At 48.6% G+C, this 16,391-nt stretch overlaps 1 protein-coding gene across 1 annotated transcript; it reads left to right on the plus strand.

Moving 5' to 3' along the window:
* The first annotated feature begins 337 nt into the window (after positions 1–337).
* Positions 338–8,149, plus strand: LOC139047423 (endothelin-converting enzyme 1-like). The gene is made up of 2 exons (XM_070521249.1): positions 338–426; positions 5,926–8,149. The coding sequence occupies exons 1-2, from the start codon at positions 421–423 to the stop codon at positions 7,933–7,935; spliced, it is 2,016 nt and encodes a 671-aa protein (XP_070377350.1). The 5' UTR covers positions 338–420; the 3' UTR covers positions 7,936–8,149.
* The last annotated feature ends 8,242 nt before the right edge of the window (positions 8,150–16,391 follow it).

Raw genomic sequence — 16,391 nt, forward strand, 5'->3', positions numbered from 1 at the left:
TATTTTTATATATATAAAAAATTCAGGAGAGCGCCATTCTTGTCTTTGAATAATTTTGCCTTATTGTCAATTTCGCCGATCCCCCAGGGATTGTTGCTCCATTTCACTAGAAAACAAGACCAGGAACAAGAACATTATCATAGCTATGTTGGTGCAGCTGTCATGGGGTATATAGTTGAATCAGGACGATTTCCCCCTTAAATCCAAAATTTTTTTTCGCAATTAATTTTGTCATTCATTCATAATTTCTCAATGGTGATTCTATTGAGGCTCTGATGATCGTTTTCTTAAATTCACCCTAGTCTTGGCCAATACCACATAGTGGGTGTGAGCCAGTCTCGGAGGAAAGCAAACCGACGCAAAGCGAAGCAAAGCAAACCGGCTGCCGTGACGAGACCCGAGCACCACCGGATATCGGCGATGCCAGTAAGTACGAGGGCAACGAGCGTGCATGTTCGACAGGGCACAAGGGAAGCTGGAGTCCCATAGCTTCTCGTTGAGGTTTCTTGACGAAGAGGCGAAATTGGGAGCGTCGGGCTAGGCGCGGTCACCTGATCGTAATAGACCCGGGCTTCATGTAGGCACGCGGTGGCTCAAATGCTTCGATGATTGATTAGATGTTGACGATACCTCCCTTTCTGTCTCCTTATGTCTCTTTTTCAATGCTCATGATTCGCTCACTTCGTACCTTATTCATTTCACGCGCAATTACGTCGACCTTTCCTGCTTAGTGTGGGCGCTTGGTCGAACCTAAATTTGTCTTGCCCAGAGACCGTCAGGTGAGCCAATTCGGCAGATAATGTAGTCTATGGTGTAATGTGCTTAAATTTAGACAATAGTGGAGCTAATTACACCCGTTCTGTTATCTACTCAGCGACTAATTCTCGTTTCATGAAGGCACAGGGGAGGCTGCTTTCCAGACATGATAGCTTCGCGCGAACCCAACCTATCCCAAACGAGATGGCTCTATTTGATAAAAAGGTATGCCGTATGGCAGCTTTGCCTCATCATGACTCTGTCTACGGCGGTGCACCCTTTAGAGGGATATTAAGCCATGCGGTGAATTTCGACTATATTAGCGCTAATAGCGCCCTCACCGTATGCCGTACGGCGGCTTTGCCTCATTATTGCACTGTCTACAGCAGTGCACCCTTTAGAGGGGTATTAAGCCATCGAGTGAATTTTGACTATATTAGCGCTAATAACGCCCTCACCGTATTTTCTTTTACCTACTTTGCGACTGTATTCCTTTTTTTGTTGTTGTCGCGTTGACACCTACATTTTCATACTTCAGATATCATTAACTATAGTGTCAGAAACATCGGACAACAGCAAGAACCACACAAGGCAGTGCGCTTTCGTCCTGTCGTCCGATGTTTTTCTCGCGCTAGTTAGTGCATCAAGTCTATAATAAACCCCCACTAGCCCAACTGTATTCGCTAAAAACATTTTCCTATTTGTTCCGACTCGCTACGGCGTTCTGGGGGCGCAAAATGGCCGATTTTCATCTGGAAATGATTGCAAGGTTACCAGATCTCAGATGCGCCAACACCATGTAAAATCGGCTAAGAAGACCTTCTCTTCAAAATTATCTAGCACATCTCCAGAAAATGGCACTGCTTCCGTACGCTGTGCTTCTAGAACAACGTAGCGAATCGTGAAAGTCTCCGCACTTGAAACCCCGAATTATTTTGAGCACCCCTTTCGCAAATCAAACGAAAGTGAAGTGACGTCTCTTTATGACATTTGTAACACATAATGTACAGAAAGACGTGAAGCCACTGGAAGCGTGATTGTTGCCAAACACTTTCTGCCCCAAGACACGACGGAGGCAATCTTGATGTCAGAAGCTACGAAAAATGGGGAGATGAGCGCTCTTATTATTAAGAACCAGCTGAGCTCAGAACAGCAGCTGCAGTAGCTGTTTTATTTCTTTTGACAAACACTGTACCTAGGACGGTCGTTCCCTAAAAGGACAGCATTGGGCAACACTAAGCAAAGTCATATCGGAAATAAAAAAATTAAGAGTTGTTTGGCACTTTCTTTGCCGGTAACAGCGGAGTACTGGGAAAGAAAATGGGGATCCTGGCTTTATTTTTTCCACTATCGCCCAAACCTTTGCTTCGTTACGTGAATGTGACGTCACGGCTTTCAAAGTCTTTTAGACATAATTGTTGGATATTGTGTGGAATAAAGTTATTCTTGCTAGCTAGGTTCAGTAGCTGGCACCATTCGAATAACAATGCAAGCCTTACTTTTGCGTGCACAATTAGGATTTGGCAAGACAGGTCATAAACAACAACTTCATTGGGACTAGGCGGCCAAATTTTAAGAGGGCGTCCCCACGTATCTTTATCATTTGCGACCGCTTTGTTCTTGGTCACAGAACGTCCGCCGGTGCTATCTGCACATGCAGTTTGAGACGAAGCTCTCGCCCCAGGGCTTCTATGTAAATACATGGGAAACAAGAAATCGTTTTTCTCGCTAAGCACTCCACCAAATTTGACGAGATTTGTTGCGTGTAAACGAAAAAGAGTTATAGCCGGCAGTGAATGTTGCAGGTGAATTTTTTCTTTATTTAGGCCGCAATATTTCAATAAAAATTTGTTTAATATTGTAAACTTTCAGAAAATGGTACTGTCAAGTTTGAATCTTCAACTCAGCGATGAATACTGATATAACAACTCTGTAAATTGCATCCAGTGGTGCATCTAAAGCAGAGAAATTTCACTTATGACACATGGCTCTTAATAACGCCAATATTATATGAGTGGATGTTTGCAAAACCCTTCTTAACGTTGTGAAAGAATCACGCAACATTAACTAGTACACGAAATTTACGCGCTTTAAATTTATTTACCGGATACAGTTTATAGAACTACGATATTTGTTTTCGGCGCAAGGTTACGTATTCGTAAACATCTTACTCATGTAAAAACGTTCATGTCCAAAGGGAACATTCCACTGCCCACAGTGACTCCAATATAACTGTCTTTCTGAAATGCAACTAATAATAATAATAATAAAATAATAATAATAATAATAATAATAATAATAATAATAATAATAATAATAATAATAATAATAATAATAATAATAATAATAATAATAATAATAATAATGATAATAATAATAATAGAATATTATTGGCCTAGACATTAGCTCAGAAGAAGTATTGTTGCATATTACAATGTTTCACTGTGTGGCATTGCAGTAGAGACCACGCTAAAGTTAAGCTACCTCTTAAAGGCACAATAAACTGGAGGTCCGGCAGGACCTCCAGTTTATTGTGCCTCCAACTCACCTCACGATGACCTCCAGCTCACCTCACGATGAATGTCGACGGTAATGCGATTAACACTGACGCAATGCCGCGATCCACTGTACTGCCGCCACAGAGACGCGTCCCGTTTGAGACGTGGGTGTGTGCGTATTGATAACCTTGCGCTTCCGACTGAACACGCAGCGTCATTCAGTGACGACGCCGCGACGTTCGCTCGTGTGATGGTTGTCTGAATAGACATTCAGACAACTTTAATTTATATAGATTTATTGCCGATTCATTTCATCTTTTATTATCGATTCGTTTAAATCCGCCAGGGAATTCACTAAACTTACACAAATTATTCTTGCACCCTACAACCTTCGCGGCTAATGGTCGATCCATTCAGCGAAACGCGCACTTTTTATTTGCAGCAACATAAAATACGGTGCATACCGAAGCTCATAAAGATGCCAATAACTGCACCGCAAGCTCATAATTAGTAGTCGAAATAATACTTATTCAAATATCGAATGAGAACTTCGTCATTGCTGGTTTGCTCAGTGGCTATGGTGTTGGGCTGCTGAGCACGAGGTCACGGGATCGAAACCCGACCACAACGGCCACATTTCAATGGAGCCGAAAACGCCCATGTACTTAGATTTAGATGCAAGGTAAAGAACTCCAGGTGGTGAAAATTTCCGCCGTCCTCCAACACGTTAGGCTTATAGCGCGTTAAAAAGACCCGTCTTTTTAACGCGCTATAAGCCTCACGATGTCTTACCAATAAGCCCAAAATGTCTTTTTAACGCGCTATAAGCCTCACGATGTCGTACCAACAAGCCCAAATCACCGCTTTACAGCCTCCAACACGGCATACCTCATTATCAGAAAGTGATTTTGGCACGTAAACCCCCATGATTTAGGTTTTTTTGTCATTGCTGGTAAAAAGCTATCTGCTTTAACATTATTCAGCGTATAATTTCAAAATTATGGTCTAATTAAATGCCCGTTATCTCTTCCCATAAAAATGTTTACAAGAAGGCAGGGTAATGTGATTGTTAGCGTAGGCTCTCGTATTCCGCGTACGTAATGTATATATGCTTATGGGAAATCGTTCGCCTTTTTAGCTAACACTCGATCAATGACTTGAGCGATTCCGCCCAAGCCGCGTAGAAATTTTAATTATTTCTTCTGCCACTGCAACAGTGCCTTAGTGAGCTGTCAGAGAGGGCCAATGAAAGGGGCAAACTCCCAGTGGTGCATAAACAGTGGCTCAAGGAGGCGCAAGAAACGTGCACTGAAGAGCGGCAGCCACCTATTGGCACAATTTGGCATCAAAGAGGTTCGTTGAAAAGTGGGGCACACCTAATGGAACATACTGATTTTGAATCCTCAGTGACTCATGTCGGCGTGAGGTAGGTTCCTTAAAGAGTGGCGCATACAGCCATGGGCTGCACAGTAAGTCAGGTTGGCGCGAGAAAGTTAGGGACTTAGACAGTTAACCCTCGGAAAGCACTTGAAATACTTTAAGAATAGCAATTGCATTAAAAGTGGCCACACGTACACCTTTAGGCACGATTTGTGAGTTTAGTGACATTAGACATCAATCTTATCGTGGGTGGGTAACTGTTCATGATAAGTTTTATAACATGATTACTAGAAACGGTGGAACATACCCCTGGTACATACCCCGTGACCAAAGCTGGCATCACAGAAGTTTATTGACGAGCTCCACGCATACAGGCAGAAACGTACTTTGACTCAAGTTGGCATCAAAGAGGTTCAACGGAAAGAGGGACATACCCAAAAGGTCCGGAAGTGGGTAGAAACCCGGTTCCTTCTGAACAACAGCCCAATCCTCGTCCCATTAGACACTCGACTATCCAGGGGCACAAGTAGGCCGGAAGGATGTTGGGCGTGGACAAACGTAGAGACAAACCGCAAACTGGATGAAGCTCTAAAGTAATGCTAACACCATTCGGAGCTAGGTAAGGCTCAAGAACCAAACGCGGCTGGCATCGCCATATGATGTCCCGACACCAGCTCGCCTTCTAGACGTAAATATGTACGGCTCCTGCTTGTTGGGCCTAAGTAATTCTTTATGGGTAAAAATGATATAAATTGCATTTTAGGTGAACAAAAGAGAGAATTTAGCAATATTCGAGAGATTTCACTCCATCACAAAGGTGCCCCTAGTATGCGGAACGCCACTAACATCCATGACGTCACAGTTAGGTAACGACGCGGGTGTTTCAAAGTGAAATTTCAAAAGTAATGTACATTGCCCTTATATAATTGTTTTGGTTTTCCATTTATACAAGGCACCCTTAACGAAATATCCCTCTGTTGTGTCTCGTTAGGCGCCAGATGAGCAATTTATAGTACGGACATCTAACGAAGAGTACGCGGTGACCACAAACACGCCTCCTCGCCTATGTTATCGTGGTGTCGCTGTCAGTGACACATGGCAGGATGTGAAATATCGAACAACCGATGCTTATGATATCGTATTATTTCACCGTTGCTCGCCTTTTTCTAAATTTTTGAGGTTTACTCAACCATTTTTACCCCAAATGTGTGCCAGCATGACAAAAGCCCACCCCTTTTCGCCGCCTTCTCTCTTTTCTGTGTTGATCCATGCCCTTTCTCTTTTCTCACAGTGTACGCCGCGGCACAGCGACATGGACAGGAAGTGTCTCGGCAACCGGAACTGCTGGGCGTGCAGCTTTCTCTGTTTCGGGACCGGATGCGGGCTGGTCGCGGGACTCCTGGTCTCCTACCTCTTCGCGGTTGCGCTCGGGAAGTCCAGCCGACAGGAGTACCTCGGAAGCCTCGACTGCCACGACTGCTTCACAACAGGAGGGCTGCTCGTCGAAATGCTCAACACTAGCGCGGATCCGTGCCAGGACTTCAAGGCGTTCGTGACGTCACGCTGGATGCCGAACCCACACAGCGACGCGACTGAGCACTGGAAATATTGGTGGGACGTCAAGTACGTCTGGATGCGCTCGTCGGCGAAACAGATTACCGGTCCGCACTACGCCTCGCCGCCGGAGAGCATATTGGCGTCGTCCTTCAGGTCCTGCGAAAGCCGGTCCACCGAGAACGCGCACGAGACTCGCGCCATGTTCAAGATGCTGCTGCGAATCCTCAACATTCCATGGCCCGAAGTGCCCACAGGAAACGCTGACCCATTCAACGTCCATTTCAGCCTCTGCGTTCATTGGAACATCCCCTTGTGGTTTGACGTCAGGCTCCTTCCGGAAGACGCGCTCAAAAGCAGACGGCCGGTCTACATCGGTCCGAGCGTGTACGCAAAGTTCTGGGGCAGCCAGTACAGGTCGATGGGAAGCGAAGCCAAGATACGCTTGTACATCGGCCAGTACCTCCTCTACTTCGACGAGGACTACGGGGAAAACGCATCGCAGACCATCGACTCTTACTTGACGTTCAACCTCACGGGAAACGTGACGTTCATACTGGAGGCCGTTCACGAAAACGCCGGCCCCGAGTTCCACACGTTCGAGTCGCTGGCGAAGGCCTTTGGTCAGCCTCCCGATCACTTTATTCACCTAATGAACGAGTATTTTCGACCTGTAAAAGCCCTCGGGCCAGGTGATGCGGCCGTCGTCCAGAAAAGAGGCACCAGCGAAGCCGTGCGCTACATCACGGCCAACCATGACTCCGCACTTCTCCGCAGTCACATGGGCTGGTGGGTGCTCCAGATCTACGTACCGATCGCGGACGCCCGCTTTTTCGTCCAAGAGTACGGCACCAAAGAACTGTCCCACCTGATCAGACCGCTATTCTGCGAGACTCAGATGGAGAGTTCCTTCAAGATCCTGCTCTTCTCCAAGCACGTCGCCCTCAACTTTCCCCAGTGGGTCAGGCAGCAGGTCGACGAAATTTTCCACAACGTTCGCGAAGAGACCGCCGCCCTGTTCGAGAAGTCGGGCTCGCTCGCCGGCATGAACGTCGGACAGAAGCTGCGAAGTATGAACATGAACTTGTGGCCGAAGCCCGAGTACCGCTTCCGGGAGAAACTTGAGCGCATCTATGCCTCGCACTACACGAGCAAGGCAACATCGCTAGACCACTGGATCACTGAGCGTCGAGCAAACGCGAAGCTCATCGGAAGCGACGCCTACTTCGAAGACAAGAGGCTGCCTCACTCGTTTTCGCAATTACCGATCTATTACGATTCGCTTCTCAACGAAGCCACGGTGTCAATGTTGCTCGCACGAGCGCCGTTCTTCTATCCCGACGGTGACGTTGCCGTCATCTACGGAGGTCTGGGAGCCGCCTTCTCTTCAGCGTTGCTGGCAGGAGCGCTTGAAATAGAAGCAGCGGACCCGGCAGTCACTTTGGAGGAGGTCATGGCGAACGAAAGCCTGCCGACAACGCACAAAGCCACTTCCATGTCCGGGCCTACAGATCAACTCCCTGAGCGCACAGCGCCGGGCTTCCTTCCGGCATTTCGCGCTTTCCAGGCGCACAAGGTGCAGCTAGTGAACGACCAGCCATTCGCTCCAGAAATGATGTTCTTCATCAGCAACTGTCACAGTCAGAGCAGGGTGCGCATTTCCTTCGACTGCAACGCGGCGTTTCGAGGGACCACGAGCTTCGTGTCGGCGTTTCACTGCAATAAGGGTTCCACTATGAACCCCTGATGCCCCGAACGCAACGAGAAGGCACGCGATTTTCGGCTGTACACTACATATATACCACCATCAGTGGAATCGCGGGCTAGAATTCTTTGCGATTTCCTTTCACGCTTTGTTTCGTAGAAAGTCGTCTTTCGGGGGCCTAATTTATTGCGGCGACCTAATACTGCGACTGAAACGAGCCTTTTTATTGAATAAACTAGCGCAATTCTCTCTCCAATTCTGCGTAACATGTTGTTTTCGGTCCGGAATTCCTATAAACATGAACAGACCCGAAATGGGTGAAATTGCTCAAGATTAACTTCTCGCATCTAATCTCGCATAGATTGCACCAAATGCTGGGACATTTGATAATAAAAGGTATACGTGCGGGGTGCAGCATTAGGGGTGAGAGTCATAGATGCCTCCTAGCGCAAGTAAATAAGAATTGAGGAGAACAGTGGCCCCCGCCCTAAATCGAAACAAAAGTTACAAAACTCTTTAATATAGCATAGAAAGTAGAAAGGCCAGTAGAGCTTCCCGCAAAAAGAAAAGGTCGCGCAAATTTGCAGCTGCAAACGGCAGCTGCAAGCATGGTGGTTTAGCCTGTATGCGAATGGCGTCTAGTACAATGGTGATGATGATTATTAGCCTTCTAGATACGACACGTATTAACTAAGGTTCACATAAACTTTGTTTGTCTACCTCCAAACAAATTTGACGGCATTGCGTATTGGCCGTCAATACTGAAGCACAGCGCTGAAGTAGTTGTAGTTGCCTCAAAACATGGCTCCTACCCACAGGTGATATTGGCCACACGAGTTTGATTGAAATGCTCATCCAACAAAATACTAAAACGAGTGGAGGCAAACATTCAAAACGAAACATTGGGCGCATACATGCTAATAGAAAGTTCTAGAGGGCACAGTTGGTAGGTACCCTTGCACCGAAACACACCTGACGCTTCATTGAGCTTGCGGATACCAGTAATCACTGAGCCATGGCTTGTTCCTAATTGACAGGAACCAATGCACAATATGTTTGGTGCAGTAAGTGCTAATCCCAGCTTAGTGGTTGGAAATACAAGAAACATTCTACAAATGCAGACGAAGCGACGGCAAAAATGCTCCATAGTATCCGGTGCATTGCAAAAAGAACACATGTTAAGCAATGGATAGGCGAAATCTGTGAAGCTAAACATTTTGATGGGGCATACTACAACGGAAGCTTGATAAGATCGCCTCGCATTGTCCTGAAAGGCATTTGCTCATGTTCGGCCCAAAATTCAGGTGTCGAAAATGATCTGCGTAATGTAGGCATCGTTCATAGCAATTTAGAAATAAAAGGCGTGTAAATCTAGCTCCTGTTATCAAAGCGAAATCAGGATGAATATTTAAGACTGGGCCATTTAGTGACGACGATGCGAGTGAAACAGGAGAGTATTTTAATAAACATTTCACTATGACAGGGGATCCAGACAAAGCGAACCTCGGACAAAGTGTCGGGAGCAGAAGTCCAAATTATGCTCAGCAGCTGGGACCAATTATATGAAGTCCGTACAAAGCGAAAGCCCATGGGTAATAATAATTACTTTAGATATCTGTCATCACAATTTTCTGATGTCCAGAACAATTGCCTGAAATTCTGCAAGAAACATTGGGGTGTAATCAGCGCGACAGAGAGCAAAAGAGCAATTAAGCTTACTTGAAGAGATGCCAACTCCTGCCGTCTCTAAATTTTGTATCGCATCCGTAGATATCACCAAGTGAGGTCGAAACAAGCTAATCTGGCACATTTAAAGGCGACCTTCAAGTGCGGCTACGGGAATCTTTGCGTGTTTTAGAAAAAAATCTAAAAAATCAGTTTCACCTTTAACGAATTGCCTTTTGAAAAACTCTGGTGCGGCAGCCGCATATGAAGTTTTGATAACAGCGCCTGAAGAAAACGAACTTGTGGTTGTCGATAACGCCGTCAACGTTTCGGGAAAATTGAATCGGGAGAATGTATGAAAACGGACTGCGAATAGGAGAGGGATGCATTGCAAAGCTTTTAAAAAAAGTCAGGACAGTAAATTGCTTAAGTCTGCGGTCAAGGGGACGAATTCCAGCTTCCAGATAAATCACATTCTTACCCACAAAACTTGCAGCCCAAGGCGAAGAGCAACGCTTGCATTTCTTATAATATTAAAGATCCTATGTTGTTTGCTACACAATCCGAAAAAAGGACACCGCCGACTTCGAGAACGGGGCGGACGTAAAGCTCATAAATAATCAGCAACGTAGCCCTACGCAAATCAGTCATTGCATGTTCGCCTTTATTAGCATCTCTTTCGATTTGCAGCCGCCAGTTCAGCGTGCCATCACATGTTATCCCTAAGCTCTTCAAGGCTGCAACTTGCGGTATCACCTGATGCCGACAATGAAGAATATGGCGTATATTGACAAGGTCCCGAATAGCGCCCACGGGGAAAAGACACAGCCTTAAAAATCTCGCACCAGCCTACCATGACGTCACGGATTTTTTGCGTTGCCTGCTTTGGCCTAATATATATTTTATCACTAAACATAGACTGCATTGTACATTGAAATTGTAAAATAATGAACTGCATGGTGTCACGTGGCTACTGAAACGTGCCTACTGCCGCGCCTTCTTTTTTTCTTGTTTGCAGCTATTGACGCTTCTGTTTGCAATGAGAAGGCAGGAGTGGGGATCTTCTCTGAATCTCTTATATGGTCCTACTCCCTTCGCCTTCCAGACTTCACACCTATAGGTCAGGCAGAATTGTTACCGATGCTAAGAGGTTTATTAGCAACGGGCGCGAACGGGTAGCTGTCACAAGCGTTCGGCGAAAGACAGCAACCACGAGCTCATGACGGTAGCGATGGTGCTGTGGCGCAGGCGGCTTCTCTTCTTCGTTACAATCGCCCTCCGCAGAAAAAGGCGCCATCCTGGCGGCTTAAGGCGAAGAGACTACTATTGGGTCGTAGTACGGCTTAAGGCGAGAGACGTGGACAAGTTCGCGGCCACGATGGCGTAGGTCCGTCGATGGCGTGAGGGGCTCTACGATGTAGTTGACGGAGGACGTTTGCTCGAGAACGCGGTAGGGTCCTAGGTACTTTGCGACAAGTTTTGAGGAGAGGCCGGGTGTAGTAGCGGGTACCCGAAGCCATACAAGAGAGCCAGGCAAAAAAGTTGGTGCAGAACGGCCGGCAGGTTGACGGGATTGCTGCTGCCACTGGTCCTCGGTGGAAAAAGAGCGGGCAAGCTGGCGGCATTCCTCAGCATGACGAGCAGCTTCAGATAGCGGAGTACTTTCGGACGCGTCAGGTGTATATGACAGAATAGTATCGAGAGTAGTGGAAGGTTCTCGTCCGTATAGGAGAAAGTAAGGGGAAAAACCAGTAGTTGCTTGGGTCGCAGTATTGTACGCATACGTCACGAAAGGGAGAACTTGGTCCCAGTTTGAATGATCAGAGGCGACGTACATGGAGAGCATATCGCCAAGAGTACGGTTGAAGCGCTCGGTCATGCCGTTAGTTTGCGGATGGTACGCTGTACTGGTGCGGTGAACGATTCGGCATTCGTCGAGTAGTGCCTTCAAAGCATCGGAAAGAAAGGCGCGGCCTCTGTCGCTCAGAAGTTCGCGAGGGGCACCGTGGCGAAGAACGAAATGTCGTAACAGAAAAGAGGCAACGTCGCGGGCGGTGGCAGTCGGTAGAGCAGCTGTTTCAGCATAGCGGGTTAAGTGATCCACTGCAACAATAATCCAGCGGTTGCCTGCTGGTGTGGAGGGTAGCGGTCCGTAGATGTCTATGCCAACACGATCAAAAGGCCGGCGAGGGCAGGGAAGGGGTTGTGACGGGTAGACTTGTCCGGGAGGTAATTTTCGGCGTTGGCACGGAGCGCAGGAGCGAATGAACTTTCTGACGTAGTTATACATGCCTCGCCAGTAAAATCGGATGCGTAGTCGAGCATAGGTCTTGAAGAGGCCGGCATGTGCGCACTGAGGGTCTGCGTGGAAAGCGTCGCAGATAAGGTCACGGAGATGGCGGGGTATCACGAGAAGCCACTTGCGACCGTCAGAGAGGTAATTACGACGATAAAGAAGGCCGTCGCGAATGCAGAAGTGGGTAGCCTGGCGGCGAAGAGCGCGCGATGGTGATGAGGTGGATGGATCAGAAAGGATGCTGATGAGAGCACTGATCCAGGGATCCTTGCGCTGCTCCGACGGCATGTTGCGCAGTGCATGAGATGGAACTGTGGGCTCAAGGGCGGATAGGCAAGCGCAGTCAGCGGAGACCGGTGAGCGAGAAAGGGCGTCAGCGTCCGTGTGTTTGCGGCCGGAACGGTAGAGGACGCGGATGTCGTACTCCTGTAGCTTAAGGGCCCAGCGAGCAAGTCGGCCAGATGGGTCCTTAAGGGTAGACAGCCAACAAAGGGCGTGATGGTCAGTGATGACATCGAAAGGGTGACCATACAAATAAGGACGGAATTTTCCAAGGGCCCAAATAATGGCTAAACACTCTTTCTCTCCTGCCAGCGCTTGTGGTGTCTTCTTGTCTCGTCCCTTGTCTATATTTTGCGCTGTTACTAGCAGGATGGAAAACCAACAAGCCCAAGCTGCTATTCTAGCGAAATACTCTTTCTCTGTAACAGAGTAATTAGCCTCGGCCTTTGTCAGAGTTCGGCTCGCGTAGGCAACGACATATTCATCAAAGCCCGCTTTTCGTTGTGCGAGTACGGCGCCAAGTCCGATGCCGCTGGCATCGGTGTGGACCTCTGTGGGCGCTGCAGGATCGAAGTGGCGGAGGATAGGTGGCGAGGTTAGCAGGCGGCGTAATTTCGTGAATGCGTCATCACAGGCGGGCGACCAAGCGGAAAGTTCTTTGTCGCCACTTAGAAGGGCTGTCAGGGGTGCACTTATGGAAGCGAAATTTCGAATGAAACGTCGGAAGTATGAGCATAAACCAAGAAAACTTTGAAGCTCTTTTAACTTCTTTGGTTGCGGAAAGTCGGTGACAGCGCGGAGCTTGGCTGGATCCGGAAGGACGCCGTCTCGTGATACAACATGGCCAAGAATAGGGAGCTTTCGGGCACCAAAACGACATTTTTTTAAGTTAAGTTGAAGTCCCGCGACAGTAAGGCATTTGAGAACTTGCTCGAGACGGCTGAGATGGGTTTGGAAATCAGCGGCAAAGACAACTACGTCATCCAGGTAGCATAAACATGTATTCCATTTGAGGCCGCGTAAAATATTATCCATCATTCTCTCAAAAGTGGCGGGAGCATTGCACAGGCCGAAAGGCATTCCGATGAATTCGTACAATCCGTCAGGTGTCACAAATGTTGTTTTAGGTCGATCAGATGGTGCCAAGGGGACTTGCCAGTATCCGGAACGTAAATCCAGCGAAGAAAAGAATTCAGCTCCCTGCAAACAGTCGAGGGCGTCGTCGATGCGCGGTAACGGGTAAACGTCCTTGCGCGTTATCTTGTTCAGACGTCGGTAGTCGACGCAGAACCGAATAGAGCCATCCTTTTTCTTAACGAGGACGACCGGTGAGGCCCAGGGACTGTTGGAAGGCTGCACAACGCCACGCTTGAGCATGTCAGCAACCTGGTGGTCAATGACACGGCGCTCAGAGGCGGAAACTCGGTAAGGGCGCTGCCGTAAAGGTGCGTGACTGCCGGTATCTATTTGGTGAAAAACAGTCGATGTGCGGCCCAAACCGGAAGCATGGCTGTCGAAAGAAGCGCGGAACCTCTGCAGGAGAGCAATAAGCTGACTTCGTTCTGAAGATGACGTGCCATCGTCGATGGAGCAGTGGAAAGCGTCGAGGAGTGACTGATCAACCGCAGAGTCACAAGTAAGTGCGCCAAGGCCCGCAGAAGTAGAAACGGCAGGAGTGTCAAAGATGCAAAAGGTGTCGACTGGTTGAACAAGGCCTAGGCATTCACCATGAGATAAAGCTAAAGGGCAGGCTGTGGCATTGTCGACGACCATTTTCGTGACGCCATTGCGAAGAGTAAGTAGAGCAAAGGGCAGCGGAGAACATCGGCGGCGAATGAACAGCTCAGAGGGCGTAAAGAAAACAGTGGCATCAGAAATAGCGGCGCACGACACAGGCACAAGCAGGGAAGAGCGTGGAGGGACGGAATTGTCTTCGGAAACAAACAGTTTAACACTGGAAGGGTCGTTGTCGATAGGCTCGACGTCTGGAAGTGCAGAAAGTTCGAGTTCGGCGTGACAACAGTCAATAACGGCGTTATTATTTGCAAGGAAGTCCCAGCCTAATATGATGTCATGGGAACAAGTGGGCAGCACGACGAATTCGACGGTATACAGTAGACCTTGAATGAAGACGCGAGCAGTACAGGCAGCGAGAGGCGTTATATTTTGAGCGTTCGCGGTTCGAAGGGAGAAGTCGGAGAGAGGCGTCAAAACCTTTCGTAGTGTGCGGCAGAGTTCGGCGGAAATTACGGATACGGCGGCTCCTGTATCTACAAGCGCCAGGACGGCTATTCCTTCGACAGAGACTTCGATGACGTTGGCTGGAGAGGGACGAGGACTTGGGCATTGCGACGTGGACGCAGTTCGTGCCTCGGGAACTGCGGCCATCAGTTTTCCTGCTCGGTGGACACGGGACGACGCCGCATCGGAGAAAGCGAGCGACGGCGGGGAGATGGTGAGCGGCGAGTAGAGGCGGTTGGGCGGTCAGGGGAAAACGAAGAAGTAGGAAGGCTGGAAGGCGACGAGGAAAACGGAGCGGGGAAAGGTGGCGCCCGCCGGATGTTCTGAAGAGGAGGCATGCCACGACGACAATGGCGCGCCACGTGACCAGCACCACCGCAAGCAAAACATATTGGGCGGTCATCGAAGGTGCGCCACTGGTGGGGGTAAGGTCCGAGTCGCGGTTGAGGATTCGGAAAAGGCTGTCGGTCGGGCAGCGGCATAGGAGGAAAATGCCGGCGGTCGTGAAGCGGCATAGATGGCGGCAAAAATGTCGGTGGGCGATGCATAGAGGGCGGCAGGGGCGCTTGTGGACGAGATCGGGAAACTGCTTCAGCGTAAGTGAGAGGAGCCGTGACTGGTGGCTGCTCAACGGCTGGAGGAACGGCTTGAGAGACTTGTTCTTGAATGAAGTCGCGGATCGTAGGATGCAAAGCAGGGGGTGGTTCCTGGACAGAAGATATCAACGATAGCTGGCGGGCGACCTCTGCGCGAACGAATTCCTGGATTTTTATGAAGAGAGTAGCATGGGTGTAGTCGTCGACCCCAAGGCTGGATAGAGAGTCGGCGGGCGGGGTGGGACGTCGGGTGTGAAGCCGTTGCCTGCGCAACTCGTCGTAACTCTGGCACTATTCGATGACTTCAGCGACAGAGTGAGGACTCTTCGATAATAACATTTGAAATGCGTCGTCCTGAATACCCTTCATTATATGTTTGATCTTCTCCTCCTCTGACATTGACGCATTCACCCGTTTGCAAAGGTCGACAATGTCCTCAATGTAGCTCGTGAAGTTTTCTCCGGTCTCTTGGGAACGTGTGCGCAAACGTTGTTCTGCACGAAGCTTTCTTACTGCAGGCCGACCAAAAACTTGGGTAAAGTTGGTCTTGAAGACCAACCACGAAGTGAGGTCGGCTTCATGGTTGAGAAACCATAGTTTCGCAACGTCCGTAAGATAAAAGGCGACGTTTCTCAACTTGGTAACGTCGTCCCACTGGTTATGGGCACTCACTCGCTCATAAGACGAGATCCAATCTTCAACGTCTTTGTCATCTGTGCCGGAGAAGATAGGGGGATCTCGCTGACGCAAGGCACCGGCACAAACCAAGGTGGCCGAAGCCGTTGGAGGAGCTGGAGGAGTTCGTGCGTCGTCGGGCATGATGGGGGGTAGAGTGCGACTCCGAAGTTCCAGGGTGGTCGAAACCCAGCACGTCCACCACTTGCTAAGAGGTTTATTAGCAACGGGCGCGAACGGGTAGCTGTCACAAGCGTTCGGCGAAAGACAGCAACCACGAGCTCATGACGGTAGCGATGGTGCTGTGGCGCAGGCGGCTTCTCTTCTTCGTTACACCGAATATATTAGCACTGCGAAAACTCCCCGCAAAAGACCCATTAGCTGTTATCGGGACCGACTCGCTATCTGTATGCACAGCTCTAACTGCATCTTTAAATTCATCAATTCAAGGAACATCTCGTTCGATGGTACCTCCGTACTTACAAAAGGTATGTTTGCTTTGGGTAACGGGACATCATGGCTTGCACTTGAATGAAATGACCGATTCACTCGCGCGAGCATCCCTGAACGGCCCTATCATATCTGTTTTGCCGACATCAGCTTATGTCACCGCGGCTAGATACAGAAATTTCACTATATGTCCAAATTATGCAATATCCATGCTAACACCGTGTTCTGAATTCCACCATCTTGGCTTCCCATGCCATATTAATTGGTGTCCTTCAAGGCAATTGGAAGTATCT

The sequence above is a fragment of the Dermacentor albipictus genome, chromosome 7 (assembly GCF_038994185.2).
Source record: "Dermacentor albipictus isolate Rhodes 1998 colony chromosome 7, USDA_Dalb.pri_finalv2, whole genome shotgun sequence".
In the NCBI taxonomy this organism is placed as follows: Eukaryota; Metazoa; Arthropoda; class Arachnida; order Ixodida; family Ixodidae; genus Dermacentor; species Dermacentor albipictus.